The sequence below is a fragment of the Saccopteryx bilineata genome, chromosome 4 (genome assembly GCF_036850765.1).
Source record: "Saccopteryx bilineata isolate mSacBil1 chromosome 4, mSacBil1_pri_phased_curated, whole genome shotgun sequence".
In the NCBI taxonomy this organism is placed as follows: domain Eukaryota; kingdom Metazoa; phylum Chordata; class Mammalia; order Chiroptera; family Emballonuridae; genus Saccopteryx; species Saccopteryx bilineata.
In genome coordinates, this window is record NC_089493.1 from 292,020,401 (window position 1) to 292,043,239 (window position 22,839).

A 22,839-nucleotide genomic window follows, 5' to 3' on the forward strand; every position below is an offset into this window, starting at 1 on the left:
CTCCAAAGCAACAGCTGCCAGCTCCATGTCTCTCTCCATTCCAATGTCTGTCTGCCCTAAAACCTCTGCTAAGATTGGACACCCAGCCCTAGCCCGGTAGCACTATTGGTTGAAGCATCGTCCCGAAGCACAGAGGTTGCCAGTTCAATCCCCGGTCAGAGCATATACAGGAACAGATCGATGTTCTTGGCTCTCTTTTCTCTCGCTCTCCTTTTCTCTCTCTCTCTAAAGTCAATAAATAAACTTTTTTTTTTAAATGAACACAGTGATTGGGAAGAGCTGGACCTGGAATACACCTTGGTCATTTCCAAAGCACACACAAGTGAGAAAAGTCTCTTTCATGAGACATGACTTTCCAACATGCTTACCTACCAGAAAATTTTCAGGACAGCAGCCGCTCCTGCAAAATGAGTAGTAAGGATTCCAGTCACAGGTCTGACATAATCCACTGCCTGCACTCTTCACAGCATGGGCTACAAGCCCTACTGTAGCAGAACTTGGGCCAGGGCTTCAAGCATAAGAAAACAGAGTATCATTACTGCCTAGAATTAAAGAGCGGTTGGTGGACTTTCAGGCAGCCTACACTCGCATCAGACCTGTCTACGTAATGGGCCTTCAAGAGGCAGCCAGCTTCCACCTGCCACCAGCCCATAGCAGTGTGCTCTAAGCAAAGGGAAGCCTCTGATGAGGCCTGAACTTGACCTAGCACCAACTAATCCAAGGTAGGGGTACACTGATCTCGTTCTACCACTGTGTGCTGGTGAGGAGGAGCCTGTGTGTGTCCCAAGTTGAACAGCCACTTTCTCCGCAGCAGCACCCCATGGGGAGCAACAGCACTGGGCAGAGCTGCTCAGTGTGCAGCCAAGGCTTATGATCAGCCCACGCTTGTACAAGTCCTTATAAAAGTTTTCAGTGTGAGAAGGGCTCCTGACTGGACAGCTTCCTCCCTGTGTGCAAAGAACAAGCTAAGAGAGCCATCATGCTACAAGAAATGCCCCCGTATATTCAAGATTTTAATACACAGGAAGAGAATAGCCACAGCACAGGCTCCTCTGGCAGGAACAAAGGAAACGGGGGTCTTTGCTAATGGCCGAGCCATCCCCTGGCCCGACATCTGGAACAGGTCTTGAGACCAAGCCCTACTCTTGCAAAGCTAAGAGCAACTAAAAAATAACATTTAGTTGAGAGCAGTGGCTCTCAAAGTTTAGCAGGCATAAAATTCCATCCCTGGAGATTCAGGTTTAATAGCTAGAAACAGGGACAACGGGACTAACTACATTTTAAAGAAATAGTATGTGATTTTTTGGCAGGAAGGCCTTACTTTGAAAAAATACTGGCCCAAAGCAGGTTTTAGCTTCTTTGGGTTACAAACATCTTTACACATCCTGTCCTTACAAGGATGCATGTAAACATTCCTAAGACTTTTAGGGGTCTTTGTAACTCAAATCAATATTTACTTTTTTTTAATTGATACCTTTTAGATGACTTGGACAAGCTAGGGACATGTACTCGTGGCCTGACCTCTCACACTGACCATATGGATGGGATCGTATCTGGTACAAACAAGCATTTCTCCAGTGAAGCTCTAGAAAACTCCTCTTCCTGACTTAATTGCTTCAGGTTCTGAGCCTCAAAGACTTGCAGTAATAGAGACAGCCCTGACTTTGGTGGAAGTACTCATGCCAAGAATTGAGGAGCTAAGAATGGAGTGGGACTGAAGCTTAAGCATTCTATGACACTAAATTTAACGGTGGAAAGTTGGGTCACAAAGGCAGGAAGCAGAAGAGTTGGGTCTGGTGTCCGGGCTTTAACCAAGCCTTGCAAACTTCAAAGCTCTCAGAGAAAGTAATAATTACGGCACCTTTAATTGGCAAGCTGAGGCTAGGGTCCAAATCTGGCTTGGAGTCTAGCTGAGAACTGGTATTTCAAGCTGCGCTTTCCCGACAGTCCAGAGGGTTAAGTGACAGGAGGAGCAATAAGTACACTGGCTTCTCTAGGGAATTAAAAGCTGGTACAAAGGTAGCACCTACAAAGTGCCTCTTCTCACACCATGTCCCACTTTATGACAAGGTGGTACACAAGCCAATCCCCCTCAAAAATTCCAGGTGGCCTGACTTAAAGACGAGGTTGGCATCAAGTCAGTTCATTACTTCACTTGAAGAGTCTTTTCCCCAAATCTTCTACCTCTTTCTTTAGAAGTTTCTCCATGTTGACAAATCTGGTTTCTTCCTCTCTAAGCCAGGCCAGACATGGGGCTGAGTTCTGTAGAGGCAAGTGTACGCAGGCCAGCAGAGGACACAACCCGCCTCCTCCTCCTCCTCGAGGTGAAGGGTCATCCTGACCAGAGAGAGGCAGGTCAGGATGCCCGTGGCTGGCTGCTCCCATCACCTGGACAAGGCTGGCTCCGACCACGAAAGAGTAGAATAGTGGAGTCCCATGGGGAGACTGTGTGCAGAGCTTGGGAATCTAGGTGAGTCCGGTTCCCGCTGGCGAATCCCAGTGTTTGCGCCTCGCTCCCCTTGGCTCATGATGGTGAGCACCTCGAGAGTGAAGATCAAGCTCCACTTTGGTTTGCCCTCAACTCGCTGCTCGGTTTGGATTCTCCCTTGCCTTGGTCTGCTACGTGGCCATTTTGTCACTCAGACCTGGCTTCACTGACACTGGGCTGGCCTGCCCCAGCCCCGGTCAGTGCCAGGGTGCCCTCAAAAAGGGGCGGGCAGCTGCCTCTAGAATCCTGGCTGAGACACTGGCAAGAAATTCAGATGTGGTAGAGACAATAGTAAGCCAAGAACCCTGCCATCTCTGTGTCTGTGACCTTGGGCAGGTTGCTTAGCCTTCCCCTGTCTCAGTGTCCTCAACTGCAAAAGCTCAGATCTCTTCCAGTTCTAACACATGAGGCGGCCTTCCTGGCTGGGTCTAGGGTGGCTAAGGCCTGAGCTACAGGGCTCTCTCAAGGGAGCCCAACAGGCCTGGAGGGCGCTCTCAGGGCCCTCCTCTTCAAACCAGGAGCGGCTGAGACGGTGCTGTGGTCTGACACAAAAAAATACCACTGGGCCCTGGCCGGTAGGCTCAGTGGTAGAGCGTCGGCCTGGCGTGCAGAAGTCCCGGGTTCGATTCCCGGCCAGGGCACACAGGAGAAGCGCCCATCTGCTTCTCCACCCCTCCCCCTTCCTCTCTGTCTCTCTCTTCCCCTCCCGCAGCGAGGTTCCATTGGAGCAAAGATGGCCCGGGCGCTGGGGATGGCTCCTTGGCCTCTGCCCCAGGCGCTAGAGTGGCTCTGGGGCGACAGAGCGATGCCCCCCCCCAGGGGCAGAGCATCGCCCCCTGGTGGGCAGAGCGTTGCCCCTGGTGGGCGTGCCGGGTGGATCCCGGTCGGGCGCATGTGGGAGTCTGTCTGTCTCTCCCCATTTCCAGCTTCAGAAAAATACAAAAAAAAAAAATTAAAAAAAAATCCCACTGGTTTGGGGCAAGACTCAGTCCTGACTGCCTCTTCCTGACCGGGCTGTCCTGTCCAGGTAGGACGCTCCCTCCCTCAGGCAGTTATGAGGGTGAAATGAGTTCATGGACAAGACAGTACTTTGTAAGTCACAAAATGCAATGCAAGCAAGATATAAAATAAAGCCTGCTTTTACTTCTCTCCTGCCACCCTTTTACATATATACTGCTGTCTACCCGAGCCCCTGGTCTGGGAAAACGTGAATGCTACAGACAGACCACGCTGTACAAGCGCCAGAGACCAGAGGAGCCCAACAGGTCATGAGAACGCGTGGGAAAACACCAGAGGGAGAGGGCCGGCTCGGCCAGAGACACGGCCCAGCCATGAGCGCCAGCTCCTGCTGCTCAGGAGCCGATGAGGAGAGGCGACAGGCCAAAACCAAGAGCGTGGGCTCCAGCTCCATCCAAAGGGGACAGCTTCTTCCAGCTCCCGCCAGCTGTGATTTTGTGGGAGTTTAGGTAGTTGCCAAATCTTTGGCTTTCTCAAGAGAAGTCAGAAACCTATGTTTTTGTGTGAAATCTTAACCAATAATTTGTAACATTTTAAAATTCTGATTAGGCCCCCAAAATAAGAGAGCTGCAGGCCCGATTCAGTACATGGGCATCAGTTATTAACTTCCGCAGTAAAAAGACAACGGGTAAAATAAGGTTCCCTTCTACCTCAATCCTCTTAACACACCTAAGTTGCCAAACGGCTTTTTCTTCTCACAGCAGACATCTACTGGGAGTTCTGACCTCAGCCCTAACTCAGCAAAGAGGGCTTCTAGAGTCTAGGACAGGAGAAAGTGAGGTGTCAGCATATCAAGCTAGTAATGGCCTAAAATAAGATGGCCTTGTCCCCCTGGTCCAACTCTTACAAAGAATTCTAGGGCCTCCCTGGAGCCCCCCAGAGGCTCGGCACTGATGTCAGCCTGGGCCCCGGGGAATGTTCAGATCTGCACCCTTTGTCGTTTCTCCTTTGAGGCGTCACCCACACTCCTGGAATATCTCTGGGTAGTGCTGGAAGCCCACAGGGGGGTCCAGGCCTCCTCGGCTAGGGGCCAGCGGCACAGGCGACGCACTGCCACCTTGGCCCTTGCGTCTCCCGGCACCAGGCCTATGGACCCACTGGTGCTTGGCCATGGCTGACTTCTGGCCAAAGCATCTGCCACACTGAGGGCAGGGGTAGGGGCGTTCCCCACTGTGAGTACGCCGATGGGCTGCCATTTCAGAGCTCTGTCGGAAGCAGCGCCCGCAGTCTGGGCATGGGTAGGGCTTCTCGCCGGTGTGGGTGCGCACGTGGCGCCGTAGGTCTGAGGCATGGGCAAAGGCGCGGCCGCAGTCGGGGCAGGGGAAGGGGGTCTCGCCGCTGTGCACCCGCTGGTGCTGGTAGAGGGCGGAGCTCTGGCTGAAGCAGTGGCCGCAGGCAGCACAGCGGTAAGGCTTCTCACCCGTGTGGACCCGCAGGTGGGTGGTGAGGGCAGAGCGCTGGGTGAAGGCACGGCCACAGTCGGGGCAGCGGTGGGGCCGCTCCCCACGGTGGATGGCGCGGTGCTTGCTCAGGGAGGAGGCCTGGCCGAAGCCCTTGCCACAGTCAGGGCAAGAAAAGGGCTTCTCACCCGTGTGGGTATACAGGTGCTCCACCAGCGTGGAGCGCCAGGCAAAACTCTTCCCACACAGGTAGCAACCGTGACGCTGGTCTGCCCTTGGGACAGGCGGGTGGGCAAAGAGTGGGGGGCGACCCCGGCGGGACACCTTGGACGGCTGCTCCAAACTGTAAAGGGTCCCAGCAGAAGGGGGTCTGAGAGCCTTCGGCCCAAGAGGCTGAGCAGCCCAAGAAAGGATCTTCTCCAGTGCCCCCGGGCCTTCTCTTTGTCCTTTCCCTTCCTTGTTTCTGGAATCTGCTGGGAAATAAGGGAAGAGCTCAGACCCTGGCTTATTATCCTGGTCCTTGAATCCCACACCCCATATGGTGACAGAGAAGCCACCTTCTGGACCCAGAGCTGCCTCTGGGACTCAGCTCAGTACACACAGGGTCCCAGCAGGAGCTTGGAGCGACACCTCTTCTTCAGCTGCGAAGGACAGAAAGAAAAGCGACAGGGAGAGTACGAAGCAACAGTAGACTCTAGCTCAGGGCTGGGGAAACGCGGAGGGTGGGGTAGGCGGAAAAGATTCCAGCTGGATAAGTGGATGCTTCAGGATGATGCCTCAGGCAGCAGGAGCAGCAACAGCAGAGACCTGACCCGGCTGAACCAAGTTCAGGGGGCTGGGATGGTGCAACCCGTTGCCAGGATGAAGTACAAGAAACAGTGAAAGCCAAGAGCAAGGGAGCTTTTTACAGCATGTAAAAATAGCACAAAAGAAAGCGAACTAAAACACAGGAGGGGCCGAGGAGCCAGATGCAGGCAAACAGGAGGGATGAGGTGGAACTCGACAGAGCTCAGAGACCAGCTAGATGAGAGGGCTCAGATCTGCGCCGAGGCCCCGCGCCCCAGCAGAGCCTGGTCACACTCAGCCCCTTTCCAGGCTGAATCCTGAAGCTAGGCGGCGGCCAGGCCTAACCTCCTTAGCTGGGAAAGCACTTCAGGGAAGAAACTAAAGCGCAGGATAAGGAGTTGGCAGAGGGTAGCAGGATGGGTCAGGTCCCAAGCATGTCCCCAGGAGACGGAGTCCCCAGTACTTCACCTGGGTCTTCTGTCAGACACTCTCCCGCCACTGGATCTCGGGCATCTGGACCCCAGAGTTCGGCCTCTTCCTCCACCCAGGAGATGAGGGCGGGTTTGGTGCCTCGAAATCCTGGGGGAGAAGAACGCAAACCCACGCTGCCGGTTGGCCGCCGCCCACCCCGCGGTCCCGACGTCGGGGCCTAGGATCTCACACTCCCGCGCGGGGCCCGGAGGCTGGGCCGGGCGCCCAAGGATGCGAGGCCCCGAGGCTGGGCCGGGCGCACGAGGATGCGGGGGCCAGGCGAGCGGTGGGGCTCTCACCGAGCGCGCCCAGGTGGCCGTAGGTCTCCCGCATCACGTCCCGGTACAGGGCCCTCTGCGCGGGCCGCAGACACCCCCACTCCTCGGGGGAGAAGTACACGGCCACGTCCGCGAAGCTCACGGGGTCGGGGCTTCTCCCCTCGCGCGCGACCTCCCCTTGTTCCCGGGCGCAGAGCGGGGCCGGAGGCGGCGCCATGGAAGCGCCGGCCCCCGGGTCCGCGGGGCCCCACGTGCTTGGGAGCGCCGGTCCGAAGGTCGGGCCGCGGGCCGCAGGAAGCGGCCTCCCCGGGGACCACCAGGGTGGCTAGAAGCTAAGAGGTGGTGACTGAAGGGACACAATCAGGACCGGAGGACGCCTTCCTGAGAAATGGCGGAATCGCGGCCTCGCAGACCTGGCTCCAACGCAGTTTGGTCCAAATGACGCCATCCCGGGGCCTCCGGGTGGCTCGGTCGCCAGCCCTCCACCGAAACGGCCGTCGGCTACCAGTGCGGGAGCAGGCGCCACGCCACGCCACGCCCGGGAGCCACCGGGCCACCATGTCCCCGCGCCGCTCCCCGCCCCACCGCGCGGGGAAGCGCAGCCTGGGCGGGGTTGGAGGACTGACCCGGCGAGGCGGGTGGTCGGAGCTGGGCCACCGCCGGTTCCAAGCCCTGACCCAGCCCGCCCCGCCTTCGGGAACTCGGGCGTGATTTCTCCTGGCTGGGCCGTTTATAATTGGGCTTTGGCCCATCACTGGGTGACAGCAGCCTTTTCCCAAATGTTGAGGATAAAAATAAAAAAAAAGGGGGGAGGGTAAAAGAGAACGTTCTCTATTGGAAGGTTGTTCCAGCCTGAAATTCTGGGAGCTTTAATTTTAGGAGATGGAGAAGGCAGCTAGGGGAGAGGAGGGTGAGGTCTGAATAAAGGTCGAAGGACCCTCTGCAATCTTCCCCTCCCCCGGAGGACGCCCCCAACATAGCTACACCATTTGCCTCTAGCCTGGCTCTTTACTGCTCTTGAGCAGGGAACTATCTGCCCCTTCGTCTCTGCATGGATGTCCCACAGGGACTTCAGACTTGACGTGGCTCAGGATGCACTCACCCCTTTCTTCAACCTCCCCCATTTGAGGGTCTTTAACTCAGCAAATGGCACCGACTCCCCCCATCATTTCCATCTCTAGATCTCCCTCTCAAAATAGACAAACTAACCAACCTCTCTCATTGTGCATATTTATTGACTGTGCCCCCGCATCGCTTCATAAACACCCTGCCCTAAGAAGGCTTGATCCTTTTCCTTGGCCCAGCTACATCAGTCACGGCACGTCACACATTTCTTGGAAATTTCTTGCACATCACATCTTGAGCAGGTTCAGGCTGGTCTGGATGTAGTAGAGTTAGGCGTGAGCAGAATAGGGACGATTATCCAGGGGCAGAGCATCACCGGGGCAAGAGTCCCAGGTGCCTAGCAATGGGCAAAACTAAGCATTAACCCCCAGAGATGACATCTAGGCCTCAGCTGTGTTTCTGCTCCAGGCCCAGAGAAGTAGCAAAATCAGACAGAGCAACTGGTACGGCTGGCATCAGGACCAGCTGCATTGACTACTGATTCCCTGCCCTGGCGCCAACCAATAGGTGGAGACCATGACCCTGAGGGGGCCCACCCGAAAAGCTGATGAATAGTCTATTGGGGGCCTCTTTGGAGACCTTGTGATAAAAGCCCTTACGACAGGGACCCTGCGTGTGTTCTTTTCCCAGAAAGGAGCACACCTGCACCTTTCTGCCCTCTTTCCCATTTCTCAAGGCGTTTCTCTCTCTTTCTCCCTCTACCTCCCCTAAGCTCCGAGGGCCCTTCTTCTGTGTCTGTAACTCATTTCCTGAGCCCATTTCTCCTACGGCTTCCTTCTAACTCTATGACTTTCTAAAGAAACTTTCTCTTGTAGTTTGAATCTTGACTCCGAATTCTTTCTTAGCTAGAACTCAAGTACCAAGGTTGCTGAACTGATGTCTAACACCTGGTGTCATTTTGCCACCAACACTTCCAAAGGCCTTCCTGAGGCTTCTGCCTGACACCCTGTATCTAGTGCGTGCTTGCCCCACAGCAGCAGGCTGGCGGGCCTCTGGCTGAAGCCACTCCCACAGCAGGGACAGGGGTTAGGGTCGCTTGCCTGAGTCAGGATGTAGCATGAAAGGTACTAGCTGAGGTGGAGGCGAGTGTCACGCTAGCTGCAAAGGGTCCCTCTCCAGAGCGTGCACTGGGCAGAGGGGATGGCAGAGCACGACTGCACTTGGGACAGGGACGAGGGTGCTGCATTAGTGCCAGGTGATAAGGCTGGATGCAGACAGGGTGGGCTGGGGCAGTGGGAAAGTCTTGGTCACAGGTTTATAGACCAGGTGTTTCTGATCCCAGGGGCTCCTGACAACTACTAGACTCCTTCTCCTGACCCTTCCCAAATATATATATTTTTAAAAATTTATTTATTGATTTTAGACTGAGAAGGGAGGGAAGCGGGATGCATCAACTTGTAGTAGTTGCTTTTCATACGTGCTTTGACTAGGCGAGTCCAGGGTTTCGAACCTGCAACCTCAGCATTCCAGGTAAATGCTCTATCTACTGCGCCACCACAGGTCAAGCCAAATGTATTGTTTTTCTGAGTGGCTTCTGTGAAACATAGCAGATTCAAAACTTGCCAGTTACTTCTCCAAGGTCTACTTATGTTCAGGTGACAGAACCAACCTTCCCAGTGGCAGCATTCAGATGGATACCTAGCCCCTGGAAGCTCCCCCCTAGACTGTGCTGGCCAATTGAAGGGCTCATGAGCCAGGAATATTCTCACCTACCTCACGATCAACCAGAGGAGTAGCTGTTACAGGGCCCAGAGACAGAAAGGTGAACTGCCTTCATCCTAAGCTTGAATTCACACTGCAACTGACATAGAGTTTTGACTCATACAGCATGACCTGATCATGGGGCCATTAGATGCCTCAAAGTCAACTGAGAAAGAGGTTAAGATGGTTGGTTTGTTCACTGGATAGAGCACTGGCCCAGCAGGAAGATGTCCTGGGTTCAATCCCTAGCCAGGGCACACATGAGAAGCAACCATCTGCTTCTCTTCCCCTTTCTCAGCCAGTGGCTTGATTAGTTTGGGCACTGGCCCCAGGCACTGAGGATGGGTTGGGTGGTCTGAGTGTGTCATCCTAAAAATAGCTTGGTGGATTCAAGCATTGGCCACAGATAGGTTGCCAGGTAGATCCTGGTCAGGGTGCATGCGGGAGTCTGTCTCACTACCTCCCCTCCTCTCACATTAAAAAAAAAAAAAATTCAGTCTCCAGTGGGTATGATAAATTCGGGTCAAGCCCTGGCCAAAGAGCTCAGTTGGTTAGAGTATCATCCCGAAGCACAGAGGTTGAGGTTCAATCCACTGTCAGGGCACAAACGGGTACAGTACTATGTTCCTGTCTCTCTCTCCCCCCTTCCTTTCTCTTTGCTAAGATCAATCAACAAAAAACATTTTTTAATTACTAAGGAACATGTAGATGATGTTTCTTTTTTTTTTTTTTTGTATTTTTCTGAAGCTAGAAACTGGGAGAGACAGACAGACTCCTGCATGCTCCAGGCACGCCCACCAGGGGGCGACGCTCTGCCCACCAGGGGGCGATGCTCTGCCCCTCGGGGAGGGGGGGGGGTCGCTCTGCCGTGACCAGAGCCACTCTAGCGCCTGGGGCAGAGGCCAAGGAGCCATCCCCAACCCCAACGCCCGAGCCATCCCCAACGCCCGGGCCATCTTTGCTCCAATGGAAGCTCGGCTTCGGAAGGGGAAGAGAGAGACAGAGAGGAAGGAGAGGGGGAGGGGTGGAGAAGCAGATGGGCACTTCTCCTGTGTGCCCTGGCCGGGAATCGAACCCGGGACTTCTACACGCCAGGACGACGCTCTACCACTGAGCCAACCGGCCAGGGCCTAGATGATGTTTCTTGCTGAACAAAACATTTTCCCGTCCAGCTTCTCACCTTGGCCCCCACTTCTCACCTTTCAGTCTTTCCCAGGTTTCCTCCCTCCTGGGGGTCTTGAGCATCTGCACCCCACAGCTGGGTCTCCTGCTCTATCCAGGAGGGCTGTTTTAGGGCTGGGAATCCTGGGGAAGAACCCTAACCACTCAGGAAATTTTTTCTTGCCAGGCACCAAGATCTTCCAGGTGTTGGAGGCATTGATAAACCAAGATCACGTTCCTGCCCTAAGTTTTACACTAAACCCCACCTGACCTGTGGTGGTGCAGTGTATAGAATGTCGACTGGGAACACTGAGGTCGCTGGTTGAGACCCTGGGCTTGCCTGGTCAAGGCACATATGGGAGCTGATGCTTCCTGCTCCTCTCCTACTTCTCTCTCTCTCTCTCTCTGCCTCCTCTTTCTCTAAAAATGAATTTTTTTAAAAATCTAAGTTTTACACTAAACTCTACATTTACACTGAGGGAGAGCGATGTCAAGTAAGAGCTCTGCTGGCACAGGTATGGGGACATTTGGGCCAACGCTGCTAAAGTCTATACAGACACAGAGCCACAATTCTATTTTCAGCATGGGGCAGAAGAGCTCCAGGAGGAATTTCTTGGAAACAGCATATGAGAAGGGCATTGAGGGATATTAGATTTGGAGGTGTAGTGTATAGAGAGCAGCAAGAGCATAGGCTCACTGAGCTAACAGCATGTCCAAAAACCAAAGATCCAATTTAGCTGGAGCCAACTGGGACCGCTCTTCCTGTAGGAAGAAACTTGGTTTGAACTGGAAGTTAGCGTGTCATGGGCCTTCGCGTCGTGGCACAGGTTCTGAATTCTTTTGCAAAAAATCCTGGAGAAGTGTGTCGGGGCGCTCGGTTATGAATTTCAGTTTAGGGTGATCTGGAGGGAATCACAGGAGCAGTCTCCTGGGGCAGCAGTGGAGGCAAGTCAGGCACCCTGCCCATCCCACCCGCCCCCTTCCCTTTTCAAAGACCAGGGACGGCCGGCTCTCACGGAGCGCGTCCAGGTGCATCACGTCCGGGTCCCGGGAACTCTAGGCGGGCAGCAGACAACCCACTCCTCGGAGAAGAAACACGCGGCCTCCTCCACGTAGCTCACGGCTTCTGGTTTTTCCACCCTCGTCTTCCTTCCGGCCGGGCCTTCGCGGGCGCCTCTGTGGAAAGCCAGGAGCAGGCGCCGGGAGAAAGCCCGGCCCAGGCCCACTCCATGGAGGAATACTGCTGGAAATTCGGTTTCCGGAGACCCTGTGCCTCTGAACCTAGGAGACCGGAACTATCTCTGCATGGGGCCGCTCTAGGACGCTGAGCACTGGTTACGCGAACTCGGTGGTCTTCGGACCGAGAAACTCTGGGCGCCCTTAGAAAAGATAGTGGTACTCTAGCGTCTTTCCCTTTTACAGAAAGACATTTAACAGTTTCACTGTCGGCCGGCTGTTGATGACCTGGTTTATTAACCCCTTCGGGTTAGAACGCTTCCTGTTCCGGAAGCAGCCTTGACAACACTCTTGCCCAGAGTTAAGATGGCCGCAGCCACTTCGCCCTCCCGTGTCTGGCGCGCGAAAGGTGGGCCTGGGGTGCGTGAGTGAGGGAGGCGACAGGGGTCTAGCGAAGAGGGAAACGCGGCCACCGTTCTGGGGGTTGCTGGCCAGACGTCCACTTCCTAATCCCCGCAAGGGGAACCACTCCCTGACCGGCGTTCATAAAAAAATATTTTTTTTAGCAAACCGTTTCTCAGCTTTTTTTATTTAATAGGTATGAATAAATATTCTGTGAAGTCTTACTCCCTCCTTTAAGTTTCCTAAATATCTCTCCAGAAATTGTCAGTTGATGTTTCTATGTATCTCTGTACATGTCTATTACCTAGATCTGGAATTTCCACAGGTTGACTAGATCTTTGAGGATACTGGGCCCAATACCTCTCTGCTGTCCAGTCCATTTTTCACAGAGGATGAAACGAAGAATCCGTTGTTGGCCCTGGCCGGTTGGCTCAGCGGTAGAGCGTCGGCCTGCGGTGCGGGGGACCCAGGTTCGATTCCCGGCCAGGGCACATAGGAGAAGCGCCCATCTGCTTCTCCACCCCCCCCCCCCTTCCTCTTGTCTCTCTCTTCCCCTCCCGCAGCCAAGGCTCCGTTGGAGCAAAGATGGCCCGGGCGCTGGGGATGGCTCCTTGGCCTCTGCCCCAGGCGCTAGAGTGGCTCTGGTTACGGCAGAGCGACCCCCTGGAGGGGCAGAGCATCGCCCCCTGGTGGGCATGCCGGGTGGATCCCGGTCGGGCGCATGCGGGAGTCTGCCTGACTGTCTCTCCCCGTTTCCAGCTTCAGAAAAAGCAAAAAGCAAAAAAAAAAAAAAAAAAAAGAATCCGTTGTTACCCAAGGTCAGGCAGCCATTTAGAGACTCTGGGTCTTCACACCTAAATTCGGGCCTTTTCCACCACCTCCCGCCTCTTCCTCCAGGCCGATTGCAGAAAAGCAACATTAATATTTTTAATTTACTAGAGCCCTGGTTGGGTAGCTCAGTTGATTAGCGTCGTCCTGATAACATCAAGGTTGCAGGTTCAATCCCCAGTCAAGGGCACATATAAGAATCAGCCAGTGAATGCATAAATAAGTGGAACAACAAATCAATGTTTTTCTCTCAAATCAATAAATAAAAATTTTTTTAATTTTATTTATTGATTTTTTAGAGAGAGAGACAGAGAGAGAGAGAAGGGGGAGGAGCTCCAGGAAGCATCAACTCCCATATGCTCCTTGACCAGGCAAGCCCAAGGTTTCGAACCGGCGACCTCAGTGTTCCAGGTCGACGCTTTATCCCACTGCGCCACCACAGGTCAGGCAATAAATAAAATTTTTTAAAAAATATTTTTACTTGCCTGACCAGGCGGTGGCGCAGTGGGTAGAGGGTCGGACTGGGACACGGAGGACCCAGGTTCGAGACCCCGAGGTTGCCAGCTTGAGTGCGGGCTCATCTGGTTTGAGCAAAGCTCACCAGCTTGGACCCAAAGTCTCTGGCTCGAGCAAGGGGTTACTCGGTATGCGACGGCCCCCAGGTCAAGGCACATATGAGAAAGCAATCAATGAACAACTAAGGTTTTGCAATGAAAAACTAATGATCGATGCTTCTCATCTCTCTCCCTTCCTGTCTGTCCCTATCTATTCCTCTCTCTGACTCTGTCTCTGTAAAAAAAAAAAATTAATTACTTTACTGACCACTGCTGACCTTAAAGTTAGCTGAATTCTTAATTCATTAAAATATGATTGCATAAACATTTTTTTCTTGTTTTCCAAATTTTAATGGCTGATTGCATTTAAAAATTAGATGAGTTACGGATGACAGGGCTCATTGTTTTAATATTCCACTTATATGTGCACCCTGATTTCCCAGTTCTAAGCTCTCCTAACAGAACAATGGCTGACTATGCAAGAGCTGTAATTGGCTCTGTGCTATGACGGAGACTAATGATCACCGCTCACCTTGATTGATCACTTACTATATGCCAGACTCTGTTCTAAGTGTTTTTGTTTGTTAACTCATCTAAGCGTCATGACACTTCAGGAAGTGGAATGGTTGTTGCCAGGAGCTGGGGGGAGGGGACAAGGGGCATTATTGTTTAATGGGTGCAAAGTTTCAGCTGGGGAAGATGAAAAGTTCTGGAGAGGGATGGTGGTGATGGTTGCACAACAGTGTGAATGTACTTAATACCACTAAACTGTACACCTAAAAATATTTAAAATGGTTCTATTATGTATATATTTTACTGCAAAACAAAACCACCCAGTGACCTCCCAATATATATATATTTTTTTCTTTTTTTTTGTATTTTTCTGAAGTTGGAAATGGTGAGGCAGTCAGACTCCCGCATGCGCCCCACCGGGATCCACCCGGCATGCCCACCAGGGGGCGACGCTCTGCCCATCTGGGGCGTTGCTCTGTTGCAACCAGAGCCATTCTAGCGCCTGAGGCAGAGGCCACGGAGCTGTCCCCAGTGCCCGGGCCAACTTTGCTCCAGTGGAGCCTCCGCTGCAGGAGGGGAAGAGAGAGACAGAGAGGAAGGAGAGGGGGAGGGGTGGAGAAGCAGATGGGCGCTTCTCCTGTGTGCCCTGGCTGGGAATCGAACCTGGGACTCCCGCACGCCAGGCCGACGCTCTACCACTGAGCCAACCGGCCAGGGCCACCTCCCAATATATTTAGAACTAAATCCAAATTTTGCATATGACAAATAAGAGTTCTATGACCCATACCCTCCCCCCACTCCATGCTCATCTGTAAATCTCTGCTCAGTTCCTCAACCCGCCACCAGTGTCCTTTCTGCACCTCACCCAAACTCATCCTTACCTAAGGACCTGGCACCTGCTGTCTCCTCTGTTCAGAAACCCCGCCCCGCCCTTCACCCCAGCCTCTGAAACCCTGCCCTCCCCAACTCCCACATCTTGCCTGGCTGACTTGTTTCCCCTTGGCTCCTGTTCATCATTTGTTTTGTTTTTTTCTTAATTCTTTTTAAAGGCTTTATTCACTTTAGAGGGAAGAGAGAGAAAGGGAGAGGAGCAGGAATCATCAAGTCCCATATGTGCCTTAACCGGGTAAGCCCAGGGGTTCGAACTGGGAACCTCAGCATTCCAGGTCGACGCTTTTATCCACTGCACCACCACAGGCCAGGCCTGTTCATCATTTGGAATTCTGTTCAAATATCTCCTCTGCACCAAGTCCAGCCTAGGTATCCCACTGCAGCAGGCACTTTCAGCACATTTTCTGTTTTAGTTCCTCTGTAGTGCTTATTATTTGCAATAGAGTACCTTCTCTTATTTATACGTATATTGGCTTGTCACCTGTCTCCTCATCCTACTCAAATGTAAGTTCCAAGAGGATTTCTATGTCTGCCTTCCCTGCTATATCATGGCACACAGAATAGTCCCAGTACATAGTAAATGCTTCCTAGATGTCTGTTAAATACATAAATGAGAAAGAAAGAGCGTACAGCACTCGTCCTGCGCCTCATGCTGACCTTGGTGGGCAGTGCTGTGCTTGACACACTGTGCCTGGTTCTGCTCCCCCTCCTTTCACCAGCTCTCCCTTCTCTTTGCCTCGCCCCTCTCCAGGCCTGGTCAGCCCTTGGCCTTCCCACCCTCCCACTCCTGACTGCTCCTTGCCCAGCTCCCTGGTCCAGCTCTCCATGCTTGAAACCTCTGGGACTCCCTTGTTCACGGCTCGTATTGTCCGTGGCTGAGCCATGCAGATTCTGTGGCAGAAGTCTCATGGGTATCTTTCTTCCCAGTTCCAAGGTCAGGAAGCAACAACTGCAAGAAAAGGTCTTGCTCTTTAGCTTGGTCCCAGCTCCTGACCAGCTCTGTCTGGGAGCAGGTGCCCAACAGGCCTCTAGTGTTGTCTCTTCCCACAGGTCACACTCCAAACTGTTGACATTTTCTGACAGTACCTGTCAAACAGTCCTGCTCCTGCTCAAGAACTTTCTATGGCTCCTCAGTGCCTGACAGTAACCTTTAAGCTCCTCTGCTGGTATCCGTGGCCCTTCCAGCGTGGCGCCCACCTCCCTGCTGCGTCTGTCCTCCATTATTCATTACATAGTTCCTTATGTTTCAGTCAAGTAGAACTACTGTCATTCCTTATTCGTGCCTATCCTGGTTGAAGTCTTTCTCCTCCTTCAAGGCCAGTTTGAAGCACTTCTTGTTTCAGAAGACCTGCCTAGGTCTCCTCTTGGTCTTCCTCACATCCTGTTTTGTATTGGTTAGAATAATAACAATAACTGGTGCTTATTAAACACTGATGGACAAGGTACTCTTCCATATTCTCATTTCATCTTTACAGCAATTTTATGAGGAGGATACTATTATTATTCAGGTTTTACAGATGAAGAAACTAAGGCACAGAGAGGTGACTTGGGGTAAGAAGTGACTTGCCTAAGATTGGATAGCTAAAAAGTGACTCAGGATCTTAACCCCGATAGTCTGACTCCAGAGACCACACTTTTACCTCAACACGGGGTCAGTTTTGGGGTGAGGGGGTTGAGAAGTATCAGCTTGTAACTGCAGCACTTTAGTTGTTCATTGATTGCTTCTCATATGTGCCCTGACCGGGAGGCTCCAGCAGAGTGAGTGACACCTTGCTCAAGCCAGCAGTCTTGGGCTCAAACCAGTGACCACGGGGTCATGTCACTGACCCCATGTTCAAGCCAGCCACCCCATGCTCAAGCTGGTGAGCCTGTGCTTAAGCAGGATGAGCCCACGCCCAAGCCAGCAACCTCGGGGTTTTGAACCTAGGACCAGTGTCCCAGGTTGATGCTCTGTCCACTGTGCCACCACCAGTCAGGCATACTGTGTCCATTTTTATCCTTTTTATGAGACAAGGATCCCTTGCTGCTCCCTTTGCCTGACAGTCTCCCCACACACCAATTACTACCTAATATTCTCTGGGAGGCACAACCCTCTCCTGTTCCAAGATGCATCTCCTGGTATATCACCAACCAGGACAGGTTGGCGGTGCCTCTGGACACCTTTGTTTTTTCTTTTCTTTTCTTTTTTCAAAGACTTTATTCATTTGAGAGAGAAAAGAGAGAGAGGAGAGGGAGGAGCAGGAAGCATCAACTCCCATATGTGCCTTGATTGGGCAAGCCCAGGGTTTTGAACCAGAGACCTCAGCATCCCAGGTCAACACTTCATCCACTGCGCTACCACAGGTCAAGCTGGGCACCCTTCATCACAGCCCCAATCACTCTTTCCTGAGTCAGCATGCCCCCAGAGGCCTCAGATGTTGTTTGTTGAATGACAGACTGAAGTCAGCCCTCCTCAGCCTGAAATCCCCTTATTTCCAACAGAAGGTCATTGAATAGTGACGGTCCTTTTCTTAGTGAAGGTCACTGGCTTTGGTGGGGCTCTCAGCTTTCCTGCCGACTCCCCCAGGCGGCCGCGCTGAGCCCTGAGCCCAGAGGAGCCACCCTTAGCTCCAAAGGAGGGCCGCTCTCTGCTGGGAACTAAGGGCCGGAACCCTTGTTTTGTAGGTGCTGCTGTCTGCTGTCCTGCTGGTTCCTGCTCAGCTCTCCGCTCTCGCCTCTCGCCCACCCGAGCCCCTGACTCTGTTCTGCTCAGACAGAATGGGAGAAGTATCTGGGCTCTGTGTCAGCTTCCAGCTTTGCTGCTTTAAAGCAGTGAGATGTTGAAAAAAATCACCTCGCCTAACCAGGCGGTAGCACAGTGGATAGAGTGTCAACTTGGGACACTGTGGACCCAGTTTCAAAGTCGCGAGGTCTCTGGCTTGAGCATGGGCTCATCCAGCTTGAGCGCAGGCTCACCAGCTTGAGCTCAGGGTCGCTGGCTTTAGCATGGGATCATAGACATGACCCCATGGTCATCAGCTTGAAGCCCAAGGTCACTGGCTTGAGCCCAAAGGTCCCTGGCTTGAGCCCATGGTTGCTGGCTTGAGCGAGGGGTCACTGGCTCGGCTGGAGCCCCCGGTCAAGGTACATATGAGAAGCAATCAATGAACATCTAGGGTGCCGCAACAACAAGTTAATACTTTTCATTTCTCTTCCTTCATGTCTGTCTGTCAGTCTCTCTCACTTGCTTAAAAAAAAAGAAAGAAAATCACCTCATCTCTCTGAGCCTCAGTTTACTCGTCTGCAAAACATGGCCACTGCTATCCGCGCCCTGTCTCCTTTGTCTTTCTGAAGTGTAAAATGTCAATAATTCACTCTTTCAACACACGTTTATTGCACATTTACTAAGTCGTACATACTATTTTGTTAAAGTTCAGTCTTCACAGTAACCCTTTCTTTTGAGGTAGGTATTAGGAATCCCCACAGTATAGACGAGGGAGTTAGGCTGGGAGGACGCGGGGCTTCCCAGCGGTACCCTGTGTAGGCAGACACTAGCTCTGTGCTGGGGCTTCTATGCTCTGTTCACCTACTCCACTTCCTGGGCTTCCTGCTGCAGTCCGCCAGCCCGGGCTTGCCCGCGCCCTCCACCTAGGCCCCTTCCCCGGGCCTTAGTCCTCTCCGCATTTACCTCTCAAGTAGGTAAGCAGCAAGGGAGGGTTTTTTGAGACAGTGGAAAAGATCTTGGTTGCACCTGCTACTGAAATAACATTGAGAAAAGTCTAGCCTCTCACTATCCTCATTTTTTTAGAAAGACTGGGGAGAGGGGTGTCAAGGTTCATCTATTTGAATCTTTACAGGCACTTTCCTTTTTACATGTTTGAAAACTGGAGGGATCCTCGAGGGAAGCCCAAGGGGTGAATTTGGGTCCCCAAGTCCGTGAGTTAGGAGCCTCCCGCAGGGCCAGTCAGTCCTTATCGCCGAGGTCAGGCTCGGCCCCACACATGGGAGCCACTCACCCGCACTCCTCAAAGATGTCCGGGTAGTGCCGGAACAGCACGGGCGGGTCGCGGTCACCCCGCACCGGGGCTCGAGGCACAGCCCGGATTCCAGGCCTCCTGCCCCGCCGGCCCCCAGAGCAGGAGCGGTGGATCCACTGGTGCGCTTCCACTGCAAACTTCCTCTTGAAGCGCATGCCACACTCAGGGCAGGGGAAGGGCCGCTCTCCCGAGTGCATGCGCCGGTGGCTGACCAGCAGCGAGGGGTAGGTGAAGCGGCGACCACAGTCCGCGCACACGTGGCGCCGCTGGCCGGCCTGAGAGCCCACGGTGGGCACCGGGACCAGGGGCTGCGCACCTGTGCTCTGGTCCCAGGCAGCGTTCGTCGGGGGCTGTGCTCTGGCTGAGGCCTTGCTGATGGCCGAGTCAGGGTTGTATTTAACCAGCTCCCCAGGCCGAGCCTTCCCAGGAGGTTTTCTGGGTCCCTTGGCTCCTGGTACTTCTTCGGGTTCCTCTTCCTTCTTATTGGGGGCATCTCCTGGGAAACAGGAATCAAGACACATTGTAAAACACCTTTGTTTACACTGTCTCGGGGTTTGGGATGCTTTTATTTAAAGAAGTGCCACAAAAGTACTGCCCAGTGATTAAGACACAGGCTTTGAAGGACAGTAAACAAGTTCAAATCTCAACTTGAGTAACTCATCTGGGCCTTGGTTCTTCATGTGTCAAATGGGAATTATAACGGTTTCTTTATAGGGTTGTTGCATTAAAATCAGTAGAAGCATGTTAAGCGCCTAGTAAATGCTCAATAAGCAGTATTATTAGTGTGGTTTTTTAAATTTTCTATAGAGTAAGATGTTTAAAGAGGAGAAAACTTATTTGCTGGAGATCTTTCTGCTAGAGCAGGGGTCCCCAAACTTTTTACACAGGGGGCCAGTTCACTGTCCCTCAGACCATTGGAGGGCCGGACTATAAAAAAAACTATGAACAAATCCCTATGCACACTGCACATATCTTATTTTAAAGTAAAAAAACCAAAACAGGTACAAATACAATATTTAAAATAAAGAACAAGTAAATTTAAATCAACAAACTGACCAGTATTTCAATGGGAACTATGCTCCTCTCACTGACCACCAATGAAAGAGGTGCCCCTTCCAGAAGTGTGGCGGCGGAATAAATGGCCTCAGGGGGCCGCATGCGGCCGTGGGTCGTAGTTTGGGGACCCCTGTGCTAGAGGATGACTAGGGGAGAAGAGCCAAATTGTCAACTATTGGGCATTTTCTCATGTTTTACTGGGCATTTGCTTTGCTTGAGGAATGTGAAAGGCAGATTTGAAGTCACTTCCATTCACAGGGGGTTTTAGTTCTTGAAAAGGGGAGAATGAGTGGTGTTTTCTACAGCCGGGACCTGGAAACCTGTGTGTTGGACTCGGGCTCCTGCTTTTCCTGCTCCGGTCTCAAGTTCTGAAAACTTCAGACCAAGTCTGCCTCCTTTCCTCTACTATCCCACATTGGGTGGCTCTGTCACTCCTTTAGGGAAGCTGGGAGTGGGGATCTGAGAAAAAAACACTGCTAGACAGGAAGCCCGGGAGTGCCAGGTGCTAGGTGCGAGGAGAACTGGGACAGTCCCTCACCTCTCCGAGCTCCTCCCACGCTTTCCCCCTCCTCAGGATCCTGGGCGGCTGGGCTCCAAGCCTCATTCTCCTGTTCCATCCAAGAGATGAGGTCTGGTTTGGGGCCTGGGAATCCTGGGAGAGAACAGGGATCACAGTGCTAGCCCCAGAGGCTGCCCTGGGAAGATGGCACCCCTGGCTAGGGTGAGGGCACTTCCTCAGAACTAACGTTCAACGTGGATCGAGTCTCAATGCTCCCTGCCTGAAGGAAGTGGGTTCCGATGGAAGAACTCCCCAGGGGGTACCTGAAGCCCTGGGAATTGGAGGTGGCTGGTGCTGTTGGAATTAGGGCTCACAGTCCTCGGAGTCCCTCTCTACCATCTCCTCCGTGAACCCCAGTGGAGGAGGGGGGAGCTCTGACCGGGCCTCACCGAGCGCGCCCAGGTGGCCGTAGGTCTCCCGCATCACGTCCCGATACAGGGCCCTCTGCGCGGGCCGCAGACACCCCCACTCGTCGGGGGAGAAGTACACGGCCACGTCCGCAAAGCTCACGGACCCAGGCTTCTCGCAACCAGGGCGGGTCTCCCCAGCTGTCAGCGCCTGGAGTGGGGCTGGGGGCGGCGCCATGGGGCCTCCCAGCCCCGAGCTGTGGCCGCCTTGTCCCCGGGGCCACCGCCTCCCCGCTCCCGGCTGAGCTTTCGTCGTCCGCGGGAATGGCTTCCACAGGCCGCGGTCCCTGCCAGCCCTGCCGTCCGTACGCAGCCGCAGGGACTGAAGCAGCGGGGACCAGCTGCGAGGGTAGGGATTCGAGGGTTCTGACGGGGACAAACCAACCCCCTGGGTGTTTATTCACTTCTTGGCAGCTTGGCCATAGACACCCGGGTTGAGGGACCCGGAAGGTGCCTTCAGAAAATATGGCGACATCCTGGCTTCAGTTGTCACTGACTGCTATTAAGGGCGCCGTCCTTGGATCATATCAAACATGGCGCCCGTCTGGCTTCCCGGGTCTCATCATCCACTTGCCCTCAAATAAAATGGCTGCTGAAGGTGCGTTTTTAGGGGGAAGAAGGAACGCAGGGGAGATCGTGGGGTGCCTTCTTGCCTTCAAAAAAGGTGGGTGGGCCGGCGGTGTCCAGCGCCTCCCTTTGCGGGCACCGCGCAGCGGCCTGTGATTGGCCCCGAGCGCAGGAAGCGGCTGCGCCGCGAGGTCGGGGACGGGCTGGGCGTTGGAGAGGGCGCCCGCGCTGGGTCAGCAACCCTTGGGGGACCTTGGCGTGTGTGTCCGGGATTGTGTTCCTGACGGTCTTCCCTCCAAACCTCCCGACGGCGGAAGCCGATCTCCGGTCCCTGCGGGAAGACGCTCGCACTCTGGCCAAACCCTGGCGACAGCCGAGGTAGAAAGCAGGTACGCGTTTCCAGTCGCGACCGCAGCTGTGGAGCCCACCCCGACCCCTTGCACACCCCGCTCGGCTCGCTCAGCTTCTGGACTGGAGCAGCGGGCGGAGGAATGTGTTTGGTGAGGTTCGAATTGGAACGGGAAATTTTAAATTACATTTTTTCCTAATTAATTAATTAATTGTGTATGAGTTTTAAAAAGTGCTACAGAAGTTTTGTAATGAATAAAGCAGTCCCCTCTACCCTTTCCCCTGTTCCAAAGGCAACTACATATTTAACCCTTTTTATTAACTTGAATTATATTGTACATACAATAAAAAGCACAGATCTTCATTGTAAAATTCGCCAAGTTTTGACATGTATACAACCATATTATCAAACAAAATACAGGGCACTGACATTATCCCGGAATGTTTCCTTATGCACACTTTCCAGACAGTACACAATTTTTTATTGTGGTAAAATACACATTCCATAAACCATTACGTACACATCGGCTATATTACTATACAACTCAGTGGCATTTAGTGCATTTACCTTGTACAACCGTCACTACTTTCACCCCCTAAAGGAAACTCCCTACCCACTGAACAGCCACTCCATTCTTCCCTTTCTGCAGTCCATCGGCAATCACTAATCTGCTTTCTGTCTCTGTGGATTTGCTTCTGGATATTTCATATAAACGGAGTTGTACACTATGTGGCCTTTCCTGTCTGGCTTGTCTTTTTTTTTTTTTTTTTTTGAGAGGGAGAGAGAGGGCAGGGCAAAGGGAAGCATTCATTTGTTGTTCCACTCAGTCATGCGTTTTTTCGTTGTTTCCCGTGTGTGTGCCCTGAGCAGGGTGGGTGGGAGGTGGTATCAAACCTTGTTTCAGGAGGAGGCTCTTAACCAACCGCGCTAAGGAGAGGGCCTGGTTTGTCATTAACGTAGTGTTTTCAGGGTTTATCCATATAGTGTCAGTTCTTCATTCCTTTTTTTTTTTTTTTTTTTTTTTAGCGGGAGAAAAAGGAGACAGACACAGACAGGAAGGGAGAAGGATAATGAGAAGCATCAACTTGTAGCTG

General features: G+C 52.9%; 2 protein-coding genes and 1 non-coding gene across 8 annotated transcripts; 1 reads left to right on the forward strand and 2 right to left on the reverse strand.

Moving 5' to 3' along the window:
- Positions 1-1,846: 1,846 nt before the first annotated feature.
- LOC136334873 (zinc finger protein 764-like) lies at positions 1,847-12,037 on the reverse strand. 5 transcript variants are annotated; one of them, XM_066275690.1, is made up of 4 exons: positions 11,444-12,037; positions 6,462-7,819; positions 6,160-6,270; positions 1,847-5,375 (listed from the first exon to the last, which is right to left on the reverse strand). In XM_066275690.1, the coding sequence occupies exons 2-4, from the start codon at positions 6,655-6,657 to the stop codon at positions 4,462-4,464; spliced, it is 1,221 nt and encodes a 406-aa protein (XP_066131787.1). In that variant the 5' UTR covers positions 6,658-7,819; positions 11,444-12,037; the 3' UTR covers positions 1,847-4,461. The 5 variants fall into 5 exon arrangements, with proteins under 5 accessions (XP_066131787.1, XP_066131782.1, XP_066131786.1 ...); XM_066275685.1 differs by having other exon boundaries at positions 6,462-7,902; XM_066275689.1 differs by having other exon boundaries at positions 6,462-7,902; positions 11,424-12,037.
- Positions 12,038-12,420: 383 nt separating this feature from the next.
- Positions 12,421-12,496, forward strand: TRNAR-GCG (transfer RNA arginine (anticodon GCG)). Its single transcript has one exon. It is a non-coding gene; the product is annotated as a tRNA-Arg (tRNA).
- Positions 12,497-18,148: 5,652 nt separating this feature from the next.
- ZNF688 (zinc finger protein 688) lies at positions 18,149-22,571 on the reverse strand. 2 transcript variants are annotated; one of them, XM_066275691.1, is made up of 3 exons: positions 20,812-22,570; positions 20,402-20,515; positions 18,149-19,303 (listed from the first exon to the last, which is right to left on the reverse strand). In XM_066275691.1, exons 1-3 carry the CDS (start codon positions 21,005-21,007, stop codon positions 18,783-18,785), a joined length of 831 nt encoding a protein of 276 aa, XP_066131788.1. In that variant the 5' UTR covers positions 21,008-22,570; the 3' UTR covers positions 18,149-18,782. The 2 variants fall into 2 exon arrangements, with proteins under 2 accessions (XP_066131788.1, XP_066131789.1); XM_066275692.1 differs by lacking the exon at positions 20,402-20,515 and having other exon boundaries at positions 20,812-22,571.
- Between the last annotated feature and the right edge of the window lie 268 nt (positions 22,572-22,839).